This window comes from Macaca nemestrina, chromosome X (assembly GCF_043159975.1).
Source record: "Macaca nemestrina isolate mMacNem1 chromosome X, mMacNem.hap1, whole genome shotgun sequence".
Taxonomy (NCBI): Eukaryota; Metazoa; Chordata; class Mammalia; order Primates; family Cercopithecidae; genus Macaca; species Macaca nemestrina.
Genome location: NC_092145.1, coordinates 31986476 through 32012368, shown reverse-complemented (window position 1 = coordinate 32012368; position 25893 = coordinate 31986476). Strand labels below are relative to the sequence as shown.

At 43.2% G+C, this 25893-nt stretch overlaps 1 protein-coding gene across 10 annotated transcripts in view; it reads right to left on the bottom strand.

Annotated features, from left to right (window-relative positions):
- Window positions 1-10348, bottom strand: part of LOC105468432 (THO complex subunit 2) — a 133489-nt gene extending 123141 nt beyond the window's left edge. For all 10 annotated transcript variants that reach the window (XR_979477.3, XM_011718576.3, XM_011718577.2 and 7 more), the window contains exon 1: window positions 10240-10348. Coding sequence is in view for 9 of the 10 variants with exons in the window: in XM_011718576.3 (XP_011716878.2) it covers window positions 10240-10310 (71 nt within the window). In the remaining variant the exon portion in view is untranslated. The remainder of the gene's footprint in view (window positions 1-10239) is intronic.
- Between the last annotated feature and the right edge of the window lie 15545 nt (window positions 10349-25893).

The window sequence follows — 25893 nt, the reverse complement described above, 5'->3', positions numbered from 1 at the left end:
AGAGATTATCTACTTTGCAGATTACACGTAACCTTGCAGCTCACCTCTGTGTCTTCTGACTGTGTCAATACTGTATCATCAGGATGAGCAGGGTAAGGTTATTAAAAGTCAGCAGAGTAAACTTTTGCTAGTCAACAATTCACTTCCAGGTTTCACAAAAGTATGTTCAAAACCAAAGAATAAAAAGGCAATGGAAGCCGGCAGCTGTGGCTCACACCTGTAGTCCCAGAAGTCTAGGAGGCTAAGGTGGGTGGATCATTTGAGGTCAGAAGTTTAAGACCAGCCTGGCCAACATGATGAAACCTTGTCTCCACTAAAAATATAAAAATTAGCTGGATGGCCGGGCGCGGTGGCTCAAGCCTGTAATCCCAGCACTTTGGGAGGCCGAGACGGGCGGATCACGAGGTCAGGAGATCGAGACCATCCTGGCTAACACAATGAAACCCCGTCTCCACTAAAAATACAAAAAAATTAGCCGGGCGTGGTGGCGGCGCCTGTAGTCCCAGCTACTCGGGAGGCTGAGGCAGGAGAATGGCGGGAACCCGGGAGGCGGAGCTTGCAGTGAGCCGAGATCGTGCCACTGCACTCCAGCCTGGGTGACAGAGTGAGACTCCGTCTCACAAAAAAAAAAAAAAAAAAAAAATTAGCTGGTTGCGGTGGTGCGCACCTGTAATCCCAGTTACTCTGCAGGCTGAGGCAGAAGAATCACATGAACCCAGGAGGCAGAGGTTGCAGTTAGCTGAGACTGCATCACTGCACTCCAACCTGGGCAACAGAGCGAGACTCTGTCTCAGAAAAAATAAAAATAAAAACTAAGGGCAATGGAGAGCATTTACTAAATTAAATATTTAGTTTGAAAATGTCAGGCCAGGCATAGTAGCTCACGCCTGTAATCCCAGCACTTTAGGAGGCCAAGTTGGGTAAATTGCTTGAGCTCAGGAGTTCGAGACCAGCCTGGTAACATCACCTGAGCTCAGGAGTTCAAGACTAGCCTGGGTAACGTGGTGAAACCCCGTCTCTACCAAAAACACAAACAATTAGCAGAGCATGGCGGCACGCGCCTGTGGTCCCAGCTACTCAGGAGGCTGAGATGCGAGGATCGCCAGAGCTCAGGAAGTTGAGACTGCAGTGAGCCAAGATCGTACCAGTGAGCCATGATCGTACCACTGCACTCCACCCTGCACTCCAGGGTGACAGAGCAAGATCCCATCTCAAAAACAAAAACAAAGAAAGAAAATGTCATTTAGCTATTAAACATTTCTCACTAAAAAAAAATTATTCTGAGAATACCTTATGAATGGTAAGCTGGTGTAAGTTTGGTCCCAAGCACTTTCAACTACTTCCCTGGAGACTAGACAGGCCTTCTAATGGGTTGAGAAGAGAACAGTGGTTGGTTAAGAACACTGGTTAAGGCCGGGCGCGGTGGCTCAAGCCTGTAATCCTAGCACTTTGGGAGGCCGAGACGGGCGGATCACAAGGTCAGCAGATCGAGACCATCCTGGTTAACACGGTGAAACCCTGTCTCTACTAAAAAATACAAAAAACTAGCCGGGCGAGGTGGCAGGCGCCTGTAGTCCCAGCTACTCGGGAGGCTGAGCCAGGAGAATGGCGTAAACCCGGGAGGCGGAGCTTGCAGTGAGCTGAGATCTGGCCACTGCACTCCAGCCTGGGCGACAGAGCTAGACTCCGTCTCAAAAAAAAAAAAAAAAGAACACTGGTTAAAGCTGGGTATGCTGGCTCATGCCTATAATCCCAACACTTTGGGAGGCCTAAGTGGGAGGATCACTCGAGCACAGAAGTTCAAGACCAGCCTAGCCAACAAGTGAGACCCCATCTCTACAAAAAAAAAATAACAGGCCGGGCACGGTGGCTCAAGCCTGTAATCCCAGCACACAGAAGTTCAAGACCAGCCTAGCCAACAAGTGAGACCCCATCTCTACAAAAAAAAAATAACAGGCCGGGCACGGTGGCTCAAGCCTGTAATCCCAGCACACAGAAGTTCAAGACCAGCCTAGCCAACAAGTGAGACCCCATCTCTACAAAAAAAAAATAACAGGCCGGGCACGGTGGCTCAAGCCTGTAATCCCAGCACTTTGGGAGGCCGAGACAGGCGGATCACGAGGTCAGGAGATCGAGACCATCCTGGCTAACACAGTGAAACCCCGTCTCTACTAAAAAACACAAAAAAACTAGCCAGGCGAGGTGGCGGGCACCTGTAGTCCCAGCTACTCGGGAGGCTGAGGCAGGAGAATGGCATAAACCCGGGAGGTGGAGCTTGCAGTGAGATGAGATCCGGCCACTGCACTCCAGCCTGGGTGACAGAGCGAGACTCCATCTCAAAAAAAAAAAAAAAAAAAACAGAAAAAAAATATTAGCCGAGTGTGGTGGCGCGTGCCTATAGTACCAGCTACTTGGGAGGCTGAGCTGGGAGGATCACTTGAGCCTGCAGGTCAAGGCTGCAGTGAGTGGTGATCCTACCACTCCAGCCTGGACAGCGTGGGGAACAGAGTGAAACCCTATCTAAAAAAAAAAAAAAACCACTGATTAAGCTTCTATTTTCCCAAAATATGTTAAACCTAAGTTTATCTGGAATATAAAACAAAATCAATCTTCCTTCCAGTAGGCAACATAGAAATAATATCTGCTTCAGATTAGCATCAGAAGATATAACCTAAAAATGCCATCTAGGTCTTTTGCGGAGAGGAGATATATAAGTATATCAAGATTGCTTCAATATTTACTATGAAGTATTAAAACAATTCCTTCTTTGGGTTCCTATTTCCCCTATAGGGTCAATTCCCTTTAGAATATAATAGCAGGAGCCAGGCACAGTGGCTCACACCTATAATCCCAGCACTTTTAAGAGGCCGAGGAGGGCAGATTACTTGAGGCCAAGAGCTGGAGACTAGCCTAGCCAGTATGGTGAAACCCTGTCTCTACTAAAACTACAAAAATTAGCCAGGCTTGGTGGAGCATGCCTGTAACCCCAGCTACTCGGGAGGCTGAGGCAGGAGAATCACTTGAACCCAGGAAGCGGAGGTTGCAGTGGGCCGAGGTCGCACCCCTGCACTCCAGCCTGGGCGACAGAGTGAGACTCTGCCTCAAATAATAATAATAATAATAGCAGGAAGCACCATGTCTTTGAAAGAAGAATTTAAGAGAATAAAGTAACTCATCTTTCCCTTTGTACTCAGGCTACTAAAATGCAATTTCAAATATTCCTTCATATAGAAAAAGAGAAAAAATAAAAAGAGGAAAGGAAAAGGAAAGGATGAGAAAGAAAGAGAAACAAAATAATTGTTTAAAATTCTTCCTTATTCACTTGAGCCTCGGAGGTCAAGGCTGCAGTGAGCCAAGATCATGCCACTGCACTCCAGCCTGGGCAACAGAGTGAGACCCTGTCTTAAAAAAAAAAAAAAAAACTTCTCCTTATAACAATGCATTTGCTTCCTCACATTTCCAACAGTTTTATTTCTATTTAACAATCTTAATGCACATCTTTTGCAAAAAGCCTTTCCAATGGTTGGGGGGAAGAGGTTGCGTCAGTGTTGCAAACTCCTACCTAGACTAATGGTACAGTCATCATTACATAACTTTAAGAAATAACTGAAATATAATTCTATATTGTCAGTCACCAGGCTACAAACATGTTCATTAGGACACAGATGACAATGTCATCATGAACTATTAGAATCTCAAAGATTTGCTCAAGTTGCATATGGAACCATTGAAAGGTTATTACAACAAGGCAATTTGTTTGCATAATAGATACTTATATTTCCCTAGTATAAAAGAGGTATTCCTTTGGCTGGGCGCAGTGGCTCATGCCTGTAATCCCAGCACTTTGGGAGGCTGAGGGGGAAGGATCACTTGAAGCCAGGAGTTTATGACCAGCCTGGGCAATATAGCAAAACCCCATCCCTATACATACACACACACAAAAAAAATGTTTTTAATTAGCCAGGCATGGTGGCATGCTCCTGTAGCCCCAGCTATTCAGGAGGCTGAGGCAGGAAAATCCCTTGAGCCTGGGAGGTCAAGCCTGCAGTGAGCCGTGATCGTATGACTGCACTCCAGCCTAGGTGACAAAGCAAGACCCTGTCTCAAAAAAAAAAAAAAAATTAGTTAAAAATAACTTTTTGGCCGGGCGCGGTGGCTCAAGCCTGTAATCCCAGCACTTTGGGAGGCCGAGACGGGCGGATCACGAGGTCAGGAGATCGAGACCATCCTGGCTAACATCGTGAAACCCCGTCTCTACTAAAAATACAAAAAACTAGCCGGGCGAGGTGGAGGGCGCCTGTAGTCCCAGCTACTCCAGAGGCTGAGGCAGGAGAATGGCGTAAACCCGGGAGGCGGAGCTTGCAGTGAGCTGAGATCCGGCCACTGCACTCCAGCCCGGGCTACAGAGCAAGACTCCGTCTCAAAAAAAAAAAAAAAAAAAAAAAACTTTTTTAATAAAAAAATAAAACAGGTATTCCTTAGTTATAACAAGAAACTAAAAACAAACACTAAGAATTTTCCGCCAACAAGTAGATGTATCTATGCTCTTCTCCCTAAGTGATTCACTAACAGAAGCCCACCAAGGATTCTTAAAGAAACTGTTTCTGAACGTTACATTTGTCTTACTATACACCTGCCTAATGGTTTTAGGTCACTAACCTAAATTATAGGGAAAGGAACAAACAAAACTACCTCTAATAGTTGCCCACTTTAATATGGCTTAAAAATAATCAAATTTTCTGTCTTAGTCCAAATTGAAATTATTTTAATCCCTTAATAACTTTCAAATACTTGAGTTTACCATTTTTCCACTTTTTAATTTATTTTTTTAAATAAAAATAGAGACAGGTTCTCGCTATGTCACCCAGAGCTCTCCTGGGCTCAGGCGATCCTTCCTCCTGCCTCAGTTGCCCAAGTAGCTGGGATTACAGGTGTGTGCCACAGTGCACGCCACCACCACCTCACATGCCACCATGCCAGGCATTCGTTTTTTTCCACTTTTAAAATTGTTTAGTGCTATTATGGAGATGCTGTCTCAGGTCCCTGAGAACGAGGACAGAATCTACTTTCTGTCAAAAGATGTATGGAAAACTGAATAAAATGTCTGAGGTTCCTTCAAGGACTTAAAAGGTATTTTGTGAATACTTCTTAACATGGGTATACGGCTTTTCATCTTACTTGTTCCCATTTTCCAGTAAAAAGGAAACAGAGTCACAAGCTTAAATTACTTGATTATGCTCACATCGCAAATGTGGCTTTCATATATAAAAAGCTGATGCTATTTACGCTTCACTTAATTCTTTAAAACAAGACAACAAAAAGGTTAAATGTAGTTAAGCAAAGTGCTACCTCTATTATCATTTGTAGAACAGAAACAAAACCCACAAAAATGAATACTGGGACAATATAGTTTTATCTTGTAGAAACATGCATTTAAAAGAAAAAGAAACAGGAAATGTTAAAAAAAAAAAAAAAAGAAAAGAAAAGAAAAAGAAAAAAAGACAACAGGAGTTGCCGCACTTACAGCAGGAAAAAAGCACAAGTATATTGACAGCACTCACCCTACCTAAACATTAAAGCATTACAGAATATATATATATATTTTTTTTTTTAACAAACAAGGCAGTAGCCTATACAACCTCCTGACATTGCTTCAACATTTCTTGAAGAATGTTTCTCTTCCCAGGAAAACAGACTAAGACTTATACTTAGTTTATGAATACAGGTCGAAATGGGAAATTAAATACGAAATGAAAACTGAGACATCAAGAAAAGGTTTCAGATAAAGCTTTGGCTGAATTTGGAGCAACTTTGCGAGGAAAAAAAGACTCAACCACCAAGACTAAAATTTCTTAGAATGATTATAACCCTCTACCTAGAATTCTCCAAGAAATTCAGATCATATGGCATGTTTTGAACAACCAAATGTACTTAAATAAGTTCTAGAATGTTTAAAATAATGTCGTAGCAGCAGAAGAAAAAGAGTAGCAATCAAAACATTTGGCAATTAAATTTTAAAACTTTATTATAACTACCATTAATAAGGTAAGACCTAACAAAACTTTCTAATTGAGATACCTAAAATAAGCTATTCAAACAAACAGATGATATTCAACAAACATAAGCATTTCAAAATTAGACTAAGTATTAACATGAGGCTAGCATCTTCAGATTAAGAGCTTCGAATATCAATTCTCCATTAAGGTTGCTTGTGATAAAGAAATGTTGAGCTCACTGTGTTAATGATTTCTATCAAAACCAGAATTCTCCACCGGATCTACCAGTACATGCAAGTTTATTAGCTTAATCATGGCAAGTTCTACGTCAATATAAAATAATCAAGAAACTAAAACTAATTCCAAAATTAAGTGATCAAATACATATCTTTCAGAATTTGGAAGAGTTTGCATTTAGATATAAGTATTATTGGAAATTACAATTACATTTTGGTAGCCCTCCTTTGCCCTTCTGAGCCCTCTTGGAAAAGGTCATTCTTTAAGAGTTCTATAATTTAGCATTAAAAACATAATTGGTATCTGGAAACATAATGGGATATCTAGGTATGCGATGGATGGACCATTCAGATAGGCAAAATACAGTTTTACTTTTCTCCCTAATTACCTAATAAAACATTCTTCAAAGCCAAGACCTTCCATTTAATAGACAGTTGTTTTTCATGGCATACAATTAAGAATTTGCCCTATCTGAAAGTTATAAAATATCCCATACATCTCATATGTTGCTTTCAACACTAGTTGACAACCACCCCCAGAAAAGATTTATGGTGGTAAGAACTGACAGACAAGAAATGAATTAACAACCTCATGAAATACATCACATTATTTTTAAAAAAGGTAATTTTCAGTCAAGTTAAAGCTTATCTGCTAATTTATCTTGTTAAAAAGGAAAAATTCACCCAAGGTATAATTTTAAATATTGGTCATATTCTAAACGCCAAATCTATAAATAGATTCACTAATAATTTGGTGGCACACTACCTTCATTTTTAAATTTTCCCGTTGCTCTTTTATATTTCAGAGGCTGTTTTCAGACAAAGGAAAAATGTTTTTTGTAATATATTTGCACCACCACGTATTCTGCCTAGTAATATGAAAATGCTAACACCTATCTTTAAGAAGATACAAAAACTCCAAAGACATGCTATATGCAACAAAGTTTTCATAGAGGAAAAACAGGTCAAATAAACTGAAACTAAGTACTGAATGGTGATGTGTTTAACTATTTAAAATAGCTTATTATGTTACACAATTGTAAACTCTCTTCCTGTAACAGAATGCAATCATAAAACTGACTATACTGATTTGGATCTACTATAATTCAATCCACATTCCACAAGTCATGCAATAACTACATACATGTAAGTTCTAATAACAGTTTTTTTGTTGTTATTTTTGTTTGGTTTGTTTTTGAGAAAGAGTTTCCGCTCCCCTTGTTGCCCAGGCTGGAGTGCGACAGCTGCGATCTCAACTCACCGCCACTTCCGCCTCCCGGGTTCAAGCGATTCTCCTGCCTCAGCCTCCCGAGTAGCTGGGATTACAGGCATGTGCCACCACGCCTGGCTAATTTTGTACTTTTAGTTGAGACAGGGTTTCTCCATGTTGGTCAGGCTGGTCTCGAACTCCTGACCTCAGGTGATCCACCCACCTCGGCCTCCCAATGTGCTGGTATTACAGGCGTGAGCCACCTCACCTGGCTTCTAATAACAGTTTTGAAGCAGCTCTTCAAATATAAGAACTATGACAGGTAGCATGTATTATATAAATACACATAATGTGAACCTAAAATTCCATTTTTTCTAGGTATTTCGACCTCCTACATCACTTTTTCTCCAACCATTACCAGTCAGAAGCCAAGCAGAATTTCACCTTGTAGCCCTAATACCACTCATTCTAAGGTGGGAGCAATAACAGTAAAACTGTTGGGAGGCCGAGGCGGGCGGATCACGAGATCAGGAGATGGAGACCATCCTGGCTAACACGGTGAAACTCCGTCTCTACTAAAAATACAAAAACTTAGCCGGGCGTGGTAGCACGTGCCTGTAGTCCCAGCTACTCGGGAGGGTGAGACAGGGAGGCTGAGACAGGAGAATCGCTTGAACGCGGGAGGCAGCGGTTAGTGAGCCGAGATCGCGCCACTGCACGCCAGCCTGGGCGACAGAGCGAGACTCCGTCTCAAGGGGAAAAAAGAAAAGCAAAACTGTCAAAAAACAGTAGCTGAAAGGAGGAAGCTGAGCAATCTACAAAGATAACAGCCCCTAAATAAATGAGCTGGCTTTAAAAGTAAACAAAACAGTGAATTGCTTTACGAGTTTTGGTGGATTACCCTAATATGGATGAAGATGATGGTCTGGCTGGGTAACTTCCCATCTTGCCTTCCCCAAACTTGATGGCTATTTGTCAACTAGCTATCAAACGTGATGGCTATTTGTCAACTAGCTAACAAACTTGATAGCTATTTGTTAACTAGCATGTACGAGGATTTGTAAAATGTTCATTACAGTTAAAAACGAAGGTTTATCAAATAGTCTTCTCTGACAATTAATAAACCAATAAGCACTCTAAGCATATGCTGGGGGGAGGGGGTGGGCGTGCGTGGAACCGAAAGAAATATGAGACATAGTCCCTATCTTTCAAGGGCCTCTCAATTCATTACAGTGCAAGAGTAAAAACACATGAAGGAGTCAGAGACCAATTAATTGCTAACCAGAGTGGTACAGACTTTAAGTGCATGAGCTGTCCTGAGAAGTTTAAATATCTAAAGGTTGGAATAATATTACTTTTAATAGCTATCACTTGAGCACTTACTATAAGCCAAGTGCTTTACAGGCATTATTTAGTCTTCACAACAATCCTTTGAGTAGAGTACTTATTATTCCCAATTTACTCAAGGGGAAACAGTCCAAGTGGTTAAGGAACTTACCCAAGGTCACTCGGCTAGTTAAGTGGCTAAGACAGCCGCTTATTTAGGGAATTCTAGCGCTCACACTGTTAAGACTTCATACAGCAGTGCGGGGGGTGCGGGGGAGGAAGCCACATAGGCTGGCACTATTACAAGCGCGGGATCCGGCAACGCGTTCCTCGTGTTTCGTTCCAAGTAATGAAGTTACAAAGATCTGAATCTTTAGCATGAGCCACGGTAAACTGGCTACTAGAAATGGAGAGGGGTGGGCAAGGACGACAAAAATGGCTAACAAGAGTTAATTTCATCCAGGGTTGAGCGTTAGCATCTAAAAGCGATCCAGAGAAGGAAATGAGAAGCTGTTATTAATATGTTTTCTTAAATCTGAGGTTTGCTTTGCTGCTTAAACGACTTTTTTCAGGGAGAGGGGAGGAGGGAGCGCTCTAATGTGGGGGCGAGAAGACTAGGGGTATGGCAAATTACTGTTTTCGGCGTTACGGGGGAAAAGTTTCACGACTAAAGGAAACGCGTTATCCTAGGTACTCGAGAAGCTTGGAGAGTTGCCAGAATTAGTTGCAGTCCCAGGATAAAATGGGGTTTAGGGAACATTTAATGACGAAAGTTAAATCCCACCCTAAATAGCTCTAAGGTGAACAGACGGAGCAAAGAAATGTCTGTAGTTCTTCAGGGAAAGCGGCAATCCCTGCCACACTTCCCCACGGCGCTACGCGAGGCCGGGACAGTCAAGAGACCGCTCCCCGGGAGGACGAGAGGTGCCAAACCGGGTTCTTCGCGGCGCCCCGGGCTTCGCGGCAGCGGGCGAAGAGGAGGGGAGGGAATCCGGGACGGTTCGCCCTCCTCGGACTTCAGGCAGAGGAGGCGCCAAGCTCCAAACTGCGGAGTCCAACGGGTGCAGAGTGAAGAAATGGGACAGAGAGAGATGGAAAGTCCGAATCGCCCCAGCGCAGCCCCATAAAGATAAAGGAGCCCAGTGAGATCAAGCGAAAAGGGGGACACAAAAAGAGACCAAGAGGGAGCGCAGAGACCTGCAGGGGCGGAACAGGAGTTCTACTAAGAGGCTAAAGAAAGCCGAGCTACCGCAGGCAGTAGCGATTTCTGGGAGGCCAGGGAAGGAAAGAGGTCCGCGGCGGTTAACAGCACCTCTCCCCGAGTTCGAAACTCCTAGCCGACCATCCACGCCCGCCGCCCGGGTGGGGGAGGGGGTACATCTTCCCCCCCCAACCTCCCACCACAGGTGAGAGTGCAGCTGACGCCCTGGCCCGGCCCGGCAGTGCGCCTGCCTCCGGCCCGAACACTCACAATTCGCCTCTCCCTGATTTCTCCCAGTTCTTTATCCACTCTGCAGGAACCACCACAGCCGCGGCCGCCATCTTCCTCTCACTAGTAGCAGAGGCCCGGATGTGTAGCACGCGAGCGAAGGGTCAAAGGGGAGCACCGCCCACGAGGAATGCCGGGAGCTGAGAGTTCGTTTTTCGATTTCCCGCCCCACTTTCCTCCCCACCCAGCGGAAACCCGAGGCCCGGCAGCCAACGACGTGGAGACTCGCGGGCTCCTTTGCGAAGTTACTCCGCGGGCTGCGCCGCCCGAAGCCCTCAGCCTTTCTATTAGAACAGAAAAATGCCATCCACGGGCCAACAAGTAGACCTTATCTTCTTCCATAGTATCTACCCCAACCACTAATACAAACACGCATTTTTCAAGCACCTAATATGTGCTAGACACTGGGGATAGAGAAATAATACAGTCTTTGGGAAAGACATAAATATAAGCAGATAAATTACATTACGCCCTGCTGACTGCTGAGATAAAAGGAAATAATCGGGAAGGTGGTAGCCATTGTCTGTGTGCCAAGCATTACGCTAATGCGAGGGATACGACCTAACCGTGGGAAACATGGATCCACGAGTTCTGACACGCTGCGTTGGCCTGCTATCATTGTTACCTTAGGCTAAACTAGGGACTGTAAGTACCATGAAAAACAAAATGGGCCGCGCACGGTGGCTCACGCCTGTAATCCCAACACTTTGGGAGGCCGAGGCAGGTGGACCACCTGAGGTCAGGAATTTGAGACCAGCCTGGCCAACATGGTGAAACCCCGCCTCTACTAAAAATACAAAAATTAGCCGGGCGTGGTGGCACGCTCCTGTAATCCCAGCTACTCGGGAGGCTGAGGCAGGAAAATCGCTTAAATTCGGGAGGCGGAGGCTGCAGTGAGCCATGATGGAGCCACTGCACTCCAGCCTGGGCAATAAAGTGAGACTTCATCTTAAAAAAAAAAAAGACAAACACTGTATTATTCCTTAATCTACAGATATTTCAAATTTGATCTTTTTTTCTTTTCTTTTCTTTTCTTTTCTTTTTTGAGACAGGGTCTCACTCTATCGCCCAGGCTGGAGTGCAATGGCACAATCATGGCTCACTGCAGCCTCTACCTGCCTGGGGTCAAGCTACCCTCCCACCTTAGCCTCTTGAGTTGCCGTGACTACAGATGCACACCTCCAGGCTCTGCTAAATTTTTTGTATTTTTCTAGAAACAGTTTTTCACCACATTGTCCAGGCTGGTCTGGAACTCCTGGCCTCAAGTGATCTGCCCACCTCAGCCTCCCAAAATGCTAGCATTACAGGCGTGAGCCACCCTGCTCACCCCAATAATACTTTTTTTTTTTTCATGACACAGTCTCAGGAAGTCCTGACAACATGTGCTCCCACCCCACCTCCATAATGCTTGTTATAGCAACAACAAAAAAAATTTTTTCTGACTGCGTATCAGTTATCACATCTCCATTAATCTGGAAGAATTCCTCAGTCTGTCTTCCACAACCTTGACATTTTCGAAGAGTGCAAGCCAGTAATTTTGTAGACTGTACCTCAGTATTTGTTTGTCTGATGTTCCTTCACGATTAAATTAAGTTTATGCAATTTTTTGACATACTACAACATCGTGTTTTTCTTTTTTTTTTTTTGTAATTTTAAAATACTTTATTGTTAATAAATGCTAACAGTCATCTTAGCCCTCAGAGAGTTATAACCTTTTTGCTGGTCAAGGGTCTTGTCTCAATGTGGATGGCTGCTGTTGTGGCAATTTCTTTCTTATTTATTGTTTTAAATTTAATTTAAAGTTCTGGGATACATGTGCTACATGTACAGGACGTGCAGGTTTGTTATGTAGATAAACGTGTGCCATGGTGATGGGAAAACACCCACTGACGTATTTAGAGTTAACACCTCTGGAACCGGGTGTGGTGGCTCACCCCTGTAATCCTACCACGTTGGGAGGCTGAGCCAGGTGGATTGCTTGAGCTCAAGAGTTGAAGACCAGTCTGAGCAACAGAGTGAAACCCCATCTCTACAAAAAATACAAAAATTATTTCAGCTTGGTGGTGCACGCCTGTAGTCCCAACTACTAAGGAAGCTGATGTAAAAGTGTTGCTTGAGCTGGGGAGGTTGAGGCTGCCGTGAGCTGTGAGCATGCCACTGCACTCCAGCCTGGGTGACAGAGCAAGACCCTGTCTCAAAAGAGAAAAAAGAAAAAGAAAAAAGAATATACCTCTGGGCATGCTGGCTAATGCCTGTAATCCCAGCAGTTTGGGAGCCTGAGGCAAGAGAATCTCTTGAGGCCATAATTCAAGACCAGCCTGAGCAACATCAACAGACCCTATCTCTACAAAAAAAAAAATTTTTTTAATTAACCATAAGGGGTGGTGCACACTTGTGGTCCCAGCTACTCAGGAGGCTTAGGTGGGAGGATCCCATGAGCCCAAGAGTTAGAGGCTGCAGTGAGCCATGATCTGGCCACTGCACTCCAGCCTGGGCAACAGAGCAAGACCCTGTCTATTTAAAAAATTAATTAAAAATTTTACATTTTAAAAATAAAGAACAACCACAGAAGTATTTAGAGTTAATGGGGCATTATTTTACAACTTACTCTAAAATATTTTAGAAAAAAAGTAATAAGGCCGTGCACAGTGGCTCACACCTGTAATCCTATCAATTTAGGAGGCCGAGGCAGGCAGATCACCTGAGGTCAGGAGTTCGAACCAGCCTGGCCAACATGGTGAAACCCCATCTCTACTAAAAATACAAAAATTATCTGGGTGTGGTGACCCATGCCTGTAATCCCAGCTACTCGGGAGGCTGAGGCACCAGAATTGCTTGAACTGCTTGAACTTGAGAGGTGGAGGCTGCAATGAGCTTAGATCGTGCCACTGTACTCCAGCCTGGGTGACAGAGTGAGACTCCGTCTCAAAGAAAGAAAAAAAGTAATAGGATGATTAAGCAAATGTAAACTATTAACTTTAGGAATCTGGATTGAAGGAGTTCTGTAAATACCATCCCAAAATATGCTGTTTTAGTATGCTGATTACTTTAAACTTAGGGCTCTTGGGGAAGAGCAAATGCAGGGAGAGGCTTTCTCTGAACTTCCTCAATCTGCCTAAAGACAGATCCTCAAAAACTAACTCAGTTATCATGAATCTCCTCCCCAGGAATCTCACCAACCAGAGAAAATTAAACAGGAGAGGAGACTGGAAGTCAATGCCATGCCCAGACAGACTTTGTCACAGTCTGTCACCTATTCTGAGGGCCCACTCATCTTTTCCCAAAATCATTTATTCTATCCTAAGTTCCCTATATCCTCCCTCCTCTCGCCCCTATGAAAAGGGTATATAAACCTCTAAATCTACTGGGTTTGGGGCTGTTCACTTTTCTTTCATGACATACCCCCATGCATGTAATGAATTGTTATACGTTTTCTCCTCTTAATCTGTCTACAATCAGTTTATTTCATAGACTCAATTATTGAATCCTCAGAGAGTAAAGGAAAAGTTTTCCCTACCCTGCAGGGTGAAGGAATGAAGGACATATAGGGATTCTCTGTTCCACTTGTGCAATGTTGGGGCTCAGAAGCTGATACCCTGAAATTCAGCACTTTGACATGCTGAACTGAAGAAGCCTCAAGGCCTCTTGACCTTTTCCACTCCCCACTGCCTCACCCCAAACCTTTATCTGGCTAAGATTCAGACCCACCAAAAAGAATAATTGTCTACTTTTCCTTTCCCTGTAGGACCAAGAATGCAACCACACCTGAAAAGACTCTTTCACAAGATAATGTACAATTAATCTCTGTTTCCTGATCCACTCATTCGTCCCAGTAATCCACTCAACAGAATTTCTCGTCTCCACTCTCCCAGAATCTGGTTGACCAAGACCTGAACCACATTGTGGGGTCGGTGATCACTCTGTGGTTCTTCCCATGTATACACGTTAAATTAATTTGTATGCCTTTTCTCCAATTAATCTGCCTTTTGGTAATTGTTTTTTCAGTGAACTTTCAGAGGATGAAAGGAAAGTTTTCCCTTGACCCCTACAGCAACTTTTCAAAATAAAAGGTGTTTTTAAAAAAACACATGTTTGGCAGAAAATACAGACAATCCAAATGAAGAAATCCTACCCTATATATGAACTTTAGAGCTAGTATCTTCTAAATATGGCAAGTTTTGTCAGATGAACCAGGTTCACTTGCATTGAAAAACTATTTAAGTTATGTGCTGTATTCAGAACTGGTTCTGGGAAAATGCTCCATTGTTTATGGTTGTTTTTCACCAGTTGTATCTAGTCTTCTAGTGTCCTGTCTGACTTTGAAATTCTAAAGCCACGCACTAGAAAATATCCACCTTTCAATTTCAGTGATTTCTGCTTGTAAAAACCTTCTGCCATTTCGAGGGGGGTCAAATATAGTGCCCTCTGATCTTTTCATGTTTCCTTATTATGGACAATTTAAAATGTATACAAAGCAAACAGAATGATACAATGAATCTTCGTGTACCATCATCCCCCCGGAAAACTTTGAAGTCATTATTACAAGGTAGCTTCTGTGATACAAGAAGCACTATCTTGCTACTTATGTATACTTCTCTGTGTAATCTACAGCAAGGGCTTTCAACCTGGGTCAGATACATTTTTGTGGGAATAGGGGGGATGGGGGCTAGGGGGCAGGGGTCCTCTGCATTGTAGAATGTTTAGCAACATCACTGTATTTGACTTACTAGATGTCAGTATCAGCCTCCATACACACACACACACACACACACACACACACACACACACACCAGTTATTACAACCATTTGCAGACATTGCTAAAATTCTCCAGAGGGCAAAATAGTCCCCTTTTGAGAACCATTGAGCTACAGTATTCTCCTGTACTGTGATTTACCTTGCCACGTATCACAGTGATTTCTTCTTCCAAACATTGAACTGTGCAGTATGCATAGTAATCAATATGTCACAGTTGTGATATGACCTGAGTGCAATGATGCCCTTTGAGGCCTGGTTTTCTCTTCTTCCAGAAACTGCAGAACTATTTTTACATGGTATGATGACTCCTTTAGGAATTACTCAGAGCTAATTGGCTTTTTGATCTATAAGATTGCAAAGCTATGAAATCTTCTGCATCCTTGTTGTTGGCTTGCCTGCTCTTTGCTATCTGCATCTGGTATTATCTCAACAGCTGGGGGGATTTTTCTCTGGTGATCTCACAAGCTCATGGATACCAATGTGCTATTCAGGGACTGAGGGCTGTGGTGGAGGCCAGGGATTGGGTAGTTTCAATGTTGACAGTCTGATGCATGGAATGATAGGTCGATTTTAGGTTACTGTAAGGTCAAGCAATCTTATAACCTACCATCTCAGTAAAGACAAAGAATGGGACCAAAAAGGAAGCACATAAAAGCAAAACAAGACAAAATAACAAAATAATTAAAGAATGAATGCAAAGGGTTTTTTTGAGATTTAAAATGAAGAAAAGTTCTTTAGAATAAACTACCTGATAATTTCTGCATTTTATGCTAAGGCTGTTTATGCCAAACCAATCTACTGTCTCCTTCCCGTCTACAGTGCTCCTTTGGTGAAAACAAAGTCTTTTCTTTTTTCCTTTGTCTTTCTTTCTTTCTTTTTTTTTTTTTTTTTTTTTTTTTGAGACAGAGTCTCAAAAAATAAAAGCGCAGGCTGTAGTGCAATGGCACGATCTCGGCTCACTGCAACCTCTGCTTCCCAGGTTCAAGCGATTCTCCCACCTCAGCCTCCAGAGTAGCTAGAGTTACAGGCACCCACCATCATGCCCGGCTAATTTTTGTATTTTTGTAGAGACAGGTTTCATCATGTTGGCCAGGATGGTCTTGAACTCCTGACCTCAGGTGATCTGCCCACCTTGGCCACCCAAAGTGCTGAGATTACAGGCATAAGCCACCACACCTGGCCAGAAAAAGGTCTTTTCGTTATCTGTGCCAGGTGGTAGAGTTAGACCTTCAGGTGGGAACTGGAATCCCACAAAAGAGGCAGAGAGGGAAGAAGGGTCATGCCATGCCCAGACATACTAATACCTAGTTGATGATTGATTTCTGCAGCTAACCACTATGGCACGTTTACCTGTGTAACAAACCTGCACACCCTGCACATGTACCCCAGTATTTAAAATAAAAATTGAAGAAAAAAATTAGCTGGGCATGATGGTGTGTGCCTGTAGTCCCAGCTGCTAGGGGGCTGGGGCAGGAGGATCACTTGAGCCTGGGAGGGGTGGCAGAGAGGTTGGTCCAGACCCCTGTGAGGGAGAGGTTTGTCAGGGTCACAGGGAAAAGATGACCACAGTTTGGCAAGTGAGAGGTGAGGTGTTAGAACTACCTGTCTTCTAGGTGTAAATAGGGCCCAGATTATAAAAACTCTCATTGTCTCCTCTTAGTTTTTTATTGTCGTTTTCCCTGCCCTTCCATTTCATTTACCTCTTCTCTCCTACTTCAAACTCACACAGTCAGGCTCCAGAGCCCACTTTTTTTTTTTTTTTTTTTTTTTTTTTTTTTTTTTTTTGAGACAGGGTCTGGCTCTGTCACCCAAGCTGGAGTGCATGGAGTGCAATGGCGTGATCTCATCTCACTGCAACCTCCACCTCCCAGGCTCAAGCCATCATCCCATCTCAGCCTCTCAAGTAACTGGCACCATAGGTGTGTGCCACAACACCCGGCTAATTTTTGTATTTTTTGTATAGACAGGTTTTTGCCATTTTGCCCAGGCTGGTCTTGAACCCCTGAGCTTAAGTGATCCACCTGCCTCAGCATCCCAAAGTGCTGGTATTACAGGCAGGAACCACCATGCCCAGACCAGAGCCCACATTCTTAACTCTACACTGCAGGAGTTTGAACCCAGATTCTACCACTTAGGTGCATGACCTTTAGCAAATTAATTGACTTCTCTATACCTCTGTTTCTTCCTCTATCAAATGAAGGTAATAGTATCCACTGGGATTGGAGGAGTCCAAATGACACACTCCTTTTCTTTGTCCAAGTTCTAAATCAATTAAAAAAAAAAAAAAAGAGGAAAGGATGAAGTATCTAGGAGAATGTGGTTAAATCTCCAAGCAACTGGGCCTCCTAATAGTAAACTCCTGAAATAGACTGACCCACCAAGTCACATGCAGCACTGGACAAGAGCAGAACAGAGCAGAACAACTACTCTCTTCCCAAGATTATATAGAGAGGTAAAGGCTGGGCTACACATGCCCAGTTTCTTTTTCCAAAAAGGATCCATCAAGTAAGTCATGCCTCCTGAAGGAAGGCAGTTGGAGGAAGGGTGGAGAAATTAAGGAGGCAGAGAGCAAAGGGAAGGGAACTAATATTAATCTATAGAGAAAGACTTTTCACCCTCACCAGAATGATACATCTCTATGTGCACTGCATGGAGACTGTTTGTATAGGCCAACAGTCTTTGTTTGGGTGGGAGCTGTATGGTACACTAAGCTTTGTCATATGCATAGGCTCTCTCTTAGGTCAGGTTTAACAGATACACACCTGACCTGGTGCAGTGGCTCACGTCTATAATCCTAACACTTTGGGAGGCCGAGGCGGGCAGATCATTGAGGTCGGGAGTTCGAGACAAGCCTGACCAACATGGAGAAACCCCGTCTCTACTAAAAATACAAAAATTAGCCAGGCGCGGTGGTGCACGCCTGTAATCCCAGCTACTTGGGAGGCTGAGGCAGGAGAATCGCTTGAACCCAGGAGGCAGATGTTGCAGTGAGCTGAGATTGTGCCATTGCACTCCAGCCTGGGCGACAAGAGCAAAACTCTGTCAAAAAAAAAAAAAAAAAAAAAAAAAAAAAGATACATACCCTGAAATGAAGATTTGAGCATAAGTGGCTTATTAAGGAAGTGCTCCCAGGAGAAACAGGTAAGGGAGTGAGGAAAAGAGGACAGAAGAGAGGATGAGACCAAGCATGGGTGCAAAATGAAGTGCCAGCCTCTGCTTGATCCTGTCAGGATATATATGGAACATAGATTATTCAGGATTTGTCCAGCTTGAGGCAAGGGAGCTGGCAAGAAAGCTTTCATACTTTCACAGGAGTTGGCCAGTTGGCTACAGGCTATCCCAGCAGAAACATAAACTCCTAGACACTTCCAGCTCTCCACATATTTACAGCAATAAGTTGCTCTTGTAGCCCAATGGCAGTCTGCTAAAGGAGGTTGATGGTGCCAGACTTTAAAAAGAAAATCACACAGGACAGGAGATGAGCCCACAGAACTGATTAGAAGGATTCAAAATATCTAGACCTAGCCCTATGCATAGGCAGGGGTTGTTTGCTAATGGACTCCACAGTAGTGTGGATATGTTCTTTAATGTGCTTAGGACCTGTCTTTGGTATGCTGAACATTGTTATAAACTGTAGTCTGTGTGGGACTATCTCCTAGAATGCTGGATATTGGTAATGTATTTTTTAAAACTAATCTTAGTTAAGTTAAATATAAATATTAACATTTCTAGGATAACCACTACAAACATAAAAGTGTATCTTTCAAACCAGCAAAGGGGAAAAAAATGAAAGAAAGAAAGGAAAAATCAATCAATCCAAAGACGACAAGAAAATAGGAAAAATTTTTGGAAAAGTGGCAGAATAGAATAAAGGAAGATTTAAACCTAAGTATATCAGTAATTGCATGAAATACAAATGAACTAAATGTTCCACCTGAAAAGCAAAGATTATCAGTCTGGGTTTAAAGAACTCTAGCTTTTTTTTTTTTAGACAACGTCTGGCTCTATCATCCAGGCTGGAGTGCAGTGGTGTGATCTTGGATCACTATAACCTCCACCTCCCAGACACAAGCAATCCTCCTGCTTCAGCCGCCCGAACAGCTGGGACATCACACCCAGCTAATTTTTGTATTTTTTGTGAAGACAGCCCAGACTGGTCTCATCAAACTCCTGAGCTAAAGCGATCTGTCCACCTCGAGTTCCCAAAGTGCTGGGATTACAGGCGTGAGCCACTGTGCCTGGCTGAAATCTAGCTATTTTTAAGGGGCATCCCTAAAACACAGGGACACAAGAAGTTTGAAAGTGAAATGATGGGGCAAATACACCAGCCAAATACTAAGATCAACAAAAATTAAGCTGTTGTAACTTAATTTCTTTTAATTGTCTTTCAATTTCTTCTTGATATTAAGGTAAAAATCAGATAAAATAAACATTAAAATAAAAATAAGGCTGGGCACAGTGGCTCACGCCTGTAATCCCAGCACTTTGGGAGGCCGAGGCGGGTGGATCATGAGGTCAGGAGATCTAGAACATCCTGGCTAACTCGGTGAAACCCCATCTCTACTAAAAATTCAAAAATTTAGCCGGGTGTGGTGGCGGGCGCCTGTAGTCCCAGCTAGTCGAGAGGCTGAGGCAGAAGAATGGCGGGAGTACGCGAGGCGGAGCTTGCAAGGAGCTGAGATTGCTGCACTCCAGCCTTGGCGACAGAGCGAGACTCCGTCTCAAAAGAGAGAAAGAGAGAGAGAGAGAGAGAGAGAGAGAGAGAGAGAGAGAGAGAGAGAGAGAGATAAACAAAAGAAAAGAAAGAAAGAAAAAGAAGGCTGGGCGCGGTGGCTCACGCCTGTAATCCCCGCACTGTGGAGGCTAAGGGTGGTGGTTCACATGAGGTCAAGAGTTTGAGACAAGCCTGACCAACATTGTGAAACTCCATCTCTACTAAAAATACAAAATTAGCCACGCATGGTGGTGCATCTCTGTAATCCCAGCTGCTTGAAAGGCTGAGGCAGGAGAATCGCTTGAACTCAGGAGGCGTAGGTTGAAGTGAGCAGAGATGGCAACATTGTTCTCCAGCCTGGGCAACAAGAGTGAGACTCTGTCTCAAAAGTAAAGAAAGTAAAAGAAACATAATTACTATGTTTAAGGAGGGTTACTATGTATTCACAAAGGTTTCAATTGACTGGGAAAATATAACAATCCTAGTCTTGAATGTACTCAATTACAGTTTTGAAACATGTGAAGCAAAAATTAACAGAACTAGCAGAAGAAATTGACAAATTCACCACCACAGACAGGGTCTTTAGTTCATGTCTCTCAGAAATTGACAGATGAAGCAGACAAAATAATCAGTGATGATGTAGAAAATTTGAACAAATGAATATGCTTGATCTGGTAGCTATACATAGAACACTGTACCTAGCAACTGGAAAATAAACATCCTTTACAAGAACACATGAACAGAAGTAGAGGGAGGGAGTGAAGAAAAGAAAAAAAAGAAAAACAAATAAGCAGGGCCGTGTTCACAGATCAAAGGGACCTCGTCAAAGGGGAAAGTGGGGGCCAAACTCCATGCCATGCTCCACTTACCAAACCACATGTTCAAGTGTGGTACTGCATTTAGCTGGAAGATAGAGCATATTTTCCTAATTCATACAAAGGCAATGTGTCATCCTGGTGGTCCAGCACATCAAACATATAAAAAATTAACCATATACTAGGTTTAAAAAAAAACAAATGTCAGCCAACTGCAATGGCTCATGCCTGTAATCCCAGCACTTTGGGAAGCAGAGGCTGGTGGATCACTTGAGGTCAGGAGTTTGAGACCAGCCTGGCCAACATGGTGAAACCCCTTCTCTACCAAAAAAAAGAAGAAAAAAAAATAGCCAGGGGTGGTGGCACAAGCCTGTAATCCCAGCTACTCAGGAGGCTGAGGCAGGAGAATTGCTTGAACCTGGGAGGTGGAGGTTGCAGTGAGCTGAGATTGCGCCACTGCACTCCACCCTGGGTGACAGAGTGAGACTCTGTCTCAAAGAAAAAATAAAAATAAAAATAAAAAAATTTTTTAAAAGTCAACAAGTTTCAAAGAATCAATCTTAACCAGTTCACATTTTCTGACCACAATGCAATTAAATTGTAAATCCATAACAAAAAGATAAAGAAAGAAAATTATAAAAAAGACAATGACCATCTTTGGAAATTTAAAAACATATTTTGAAATAAATCGCAGGTCAAAGAAAAAGTCAAAAGTTATAAAATACTTAGCACCAAATAATAACAAAAATATTACATATCACAACTAATGGCAGAAATTATGGGTTGCAGCTAAAGTGATGTTTTAAAAAAAATATGCTCTTACACCTTTGTATTATTAAAGAAAAAAGGTTGAAAATTCAAAAGCTAAGCATCCAATAACAGAGTAAACAGAGTAAATGAAAATAGAAATAAAGAAACTTTAAAATAGCAAATATTCATAAAATTCCAGAATAAGCAGGGGGGTTTTTTGTTGTTTGTTTGCTTGTTTGTTTGTTTTTCAGACAGGGTCTTGCTCTGTCACCCAGGCTGAAGTGCAGTGGTGCAATCTTGGCTCACTGCAACTTTCACCTCTTGGGTTCAAACGATTCTTATGCCTCAGCCTCCAGAGTAGCTGGGATAGTTTTCTTGTATTTTTAGTAGAGACAGGTTTTTTGCCATGTTGGCCAGGCTGGTCTCTAACTCCTGGCCTCAAGCGATCCACCTGCCTTGGCCTCCCGAAGTGCTGGGATTATAGTATTGAGTCACCATGCCTGGCTAAGAATAAGCAGGTATCTTTAAAAAATTAATGAAAAAGAAAATATCCATGATAAATGATCAATAAAACAAAAAATTGATTGGTTGAAAAGTCTAATAAAATTGACAATCCTCTGGCAAGACTGATCATAAAAAGAAGAGAGAAGGTACATATAAACCAGTACTAGGAATTATATCACTGGGTTCATGACAGAAAGCAGATGATATACTCAAAAGGAATAATTAAAGAGAGTTTAATGAAATGACCATGCACAAGGATATGGGCAGGATTAAGGGAAACCTACAAGAGGTGGTGAAGCACCTCTGGGATAGCAACACTAGAAAACATTAGCACTCCTAAGCCTCAAGGGGCAAGGGGAGGGAGTCGTTTACCAAAAACTAGTGAGAGCTGTAGCAGTAACTGTAAGGAAAGGAACACCCAATGGGAACTGTGGATTTCTGTAGAGAAATATAGCCACTACCAATTCATATCCCAGCAGGGAGGGAGTCTGGAAAATACCCCAATCTTTCTCTCCTTCACCATCTGATCTCCTGCTGATACCTCCCATGGGCTAAAGGACAGAAGAAGTCACAGTGCAAAAAATGCTGGTGAATGCAATTTTTGTGGGTCAGGGGACAGAGCAGGGTGGAGAAAGGTTAAAAGTGGATCTTGAAAGGAAAAACAGAATTTCCAGTACTGCCCATTCCTTTTGTCCCCTCTACATCCACTCTTGCTTTTTGTCTGGATGAAAAACTCTTGTACTCAAAACAGAATGTGCAAAGTCCTATCAGCTACTGTATCATTACAGGGTGATGTTGATTCATTCATACTCCCACATGAAATCTAAAATATTAGCCACCACCAGTGGTTTTTACATAAAGTAGAAGAGAAAGGAGGAGCTATTAACATAAGCATAATAGCTACAATCCCTGCTTCTAGAACGGGAAGCAAGCCTTCACTTGATAATCATACCTCTTTTTTCTACCATTCACTCCATGTTTCCCTTATCCTCTTCCAGCATCTCAGCAGGACAGGATACATTACCAGATGAAGTTCCTGAAACCTTTATCCCCACTGAATCTGGGTCCTTATAATCTTGCCTTGATTGAATTACCAGTTTTCATTGACCAATACTATTGAGCAAGAGAATGATGAGAGGAAGCCCACTGAAAGCCCCTGGTTCTAGACACAGTCCTTCTTCTTTCATTGTGTAGTGGTCAAAGTAGACCACCCTGCTCAGTAGTGACTCCTTATTTGCCCCCTGTTCATCATGCTGCTATTCGACGGATTGAGGAGCATAAAATGGCCAGAGAGCAGGGTGTCAGCTTCTCAAATATCCGAATCCTGTCACATTCCCTGGTGGAAGCATTTCTCCTGCACTAGAACTTCCTAACCCACTGAGTCCAAGATCGAGACCATCCTGGCTAACACGGTGAAACCCCGTCTCCACTAAAAAATACAAAAAATTAGCCGGGCGCAGTGGCGGGCGCCTGTAGTCCCAGCTACTCGGGAGGCTGAGGCAGGAGAATGGCCTGAACCCGGGAGGCGGAGCTTGCAGTGAGCCGAGATCGCGCCACAGCACTCCAGCCTGGGAGACGGAGCGAGCCTGTGTCTCAAAAAAAAAAAAAAAAAAAAAAAAAAAAAAAAAAAAAAAAATGTAGAAATGGAAAGCAAGTATTTTTTCAGTGAGAGGGGTCACTCCTACCTCTACTCCTTGAATCTTGGACCCATACATTATGGCGACAATGGAGAGAATATGACATATTGGCCTATGATGTAAAGCACGTAGTAGGTTCAATAGGACAGAATCCCAAACTTGCTGGGTGCTGCCACCCAGTTGGTGTCATTACTGAGCTTTCAGCAGGAAATTTCACCATTCTAAGAAATAAAAATAAAATCCTGGCCGGGTGCGGTGGCTTACGCCTGTAATACCAGCACTTTGGGAGGCCTAGGCTGGTGGACCACCTGAGGTTAGGAGTTAGATTCCAGCCTGATCAACATGGTGAAACCCCATCTCTACAAAAATACAAAAATCAGCTGGGCATGATGGCGGGCGCCTGTAATCTCAGCTACTCGGGAGGCTGAGGCAGGAGAATCACTTGAACCCAGGAGGCAGAGGTTGCAGTGAGCCAAGATCGTGCCATTGCACTCCAGCCTGGGCCACAGAGCGAGACTCTGTCGCAAAAAAAAAAAAAATTAAAAAATTAAAAAATTAAAAATAATAAAATAAAATCCAGGCTGGGCACAGTGGCTCACGCGTGTAATCCCAGCACTTTGGGAGGCTGAGGCTGGCGAATCACAAGGTCAGGAGTTCGAGACCAGCCTGACCAATATGGAGAAACCCCGTCTCTACTAAAAATACAACAAAATTAGCCAGGCTTGGTGGCAGGCACCTGTAATCTCAGCTACTTGGGAGGCTGAGGCAGGAGAATCACATGAATCTGGGAGGCAGAGGTTGCAGTGAGCTGAGATTGCACCACTGCACTACAGCCTGGCTGATAGTGTGAGACTCTGTCTCAAAAAATAAAATAAAATAAAATTCTATGCCCCCCACCAACTCCTGCAACCAACTAAACCGCCCCTCTCTAGGCTAAGTGGGTCCCAGAGAAACTTTCAAAACTTAGTTCCCAGCCATAATGGGATAAGAGATAGGACACGCCTCATTTTACCCCGTCCCTCGCTAACTGCCATTAAGCTTTCTTCCCTAAGAGTTAAACAGAAACCAGCGCTTTTGAAAGATTTGCTCCACCACTGATATCAACCAACCACCTGACACATGATGCTGCCCCTCCCTTTTGTGGTTTGATACAACTGCCTAGAATTTCTTCCTGATCAGAGACCACTGACCGTGGGGTAGTTCTGACTAGTCTACAGAGGCTGCACACAGAGGAATTTCATGTCCTCTGCTTCACTTTTTGATGTGTAGAGCCTAATTGTAATACATCTAAATGTTAAGTCTCTATCCCAATGTGAACATGGGACTCCTGTTGCCTACATGTTAGCTTACTACACATGCCTGTGCCTCTCCTTCATGAATAATCATAGCTCCTCTTATAACCTGTCGAATGTGTATATTTAGCCAATCTGCTTCGCTTCAATTCCTGTTCCCTCTATTCCTCCCTTGATGTGTCCAGCTAGAGACTTTGCTTCCCAGCGTGCAAGATTGCCAGCCTGCAGGTCACAACCCCCTTTTGAGAAACAAAACTCTCAGCGGCCGGGCACAGTGGCTCACACCTGTAATCCCAGCGCTTTGGGATGCCGAGGTGGGTGGATTACCTGAGGTCAGGAGTTTGAGACCTACCTGGCCAACATAGTGAAACCCTGTCTCTACTAAAAATACAAAAAATTAGCCAGGTGTGGTGGCACGTGCCTGTAATCTCAGCTACTTGGGAGGCTGAGGCAGGAGAATGGCTTGAACCCAGGAGGCGGAGGTTGCAGTGAGCTGAGATCGTGCCACTGTACTCCATCTTGGGCAATGGAGTGAGGCTCCATAAAAACTCTCCTTTCCAAATGTATAAACCTCATCATTTTTCAGTTGATGTGATTCTTCAGTTGACATATCAAGACAGATGTTTTTGCATGATGGGACACAGGATAAGATCAATGAATTCCATGGAGATGAGCTTATCACATTTTCTTCATCCTAAAATAAAATGAGTTCCTTTGTTGGTGGCACTGTTCGGTGGGATGCCATGTTGATGAATAAGGCATTCCATGAGTCCACATAGTGGTGCTGGCAAAAACACTGCAAGTATGAAAAGCAAATTTGTATTCAGATTATGTATCTATTCCTGTAAAGACATTTTGTGCCTTCTCCTATGATGAAAGGAGTCTAGTGTAACTAACCTCCCACCAGATGACTATCTGGTTCCCTGTGGAATGGAATCACACTGATGCCTCAGCCTTTGGTCTCTGCTGATACGCAGATTGCCCATTAAACAGTGATGCTAGAGAGATCAGCTCCAGTGAGAAGAACCTGCTGTCGAGTCCACATATAGGCCCCATTCCAGCTGCCATGACCATTTTGTTCAAGGGTCTACTGAGCAAACATTAAGGTAGCTGAAGGAAAAGGTTGGCTAACATCAATAGAATAGATCATCTCATCCACTTGATTGCT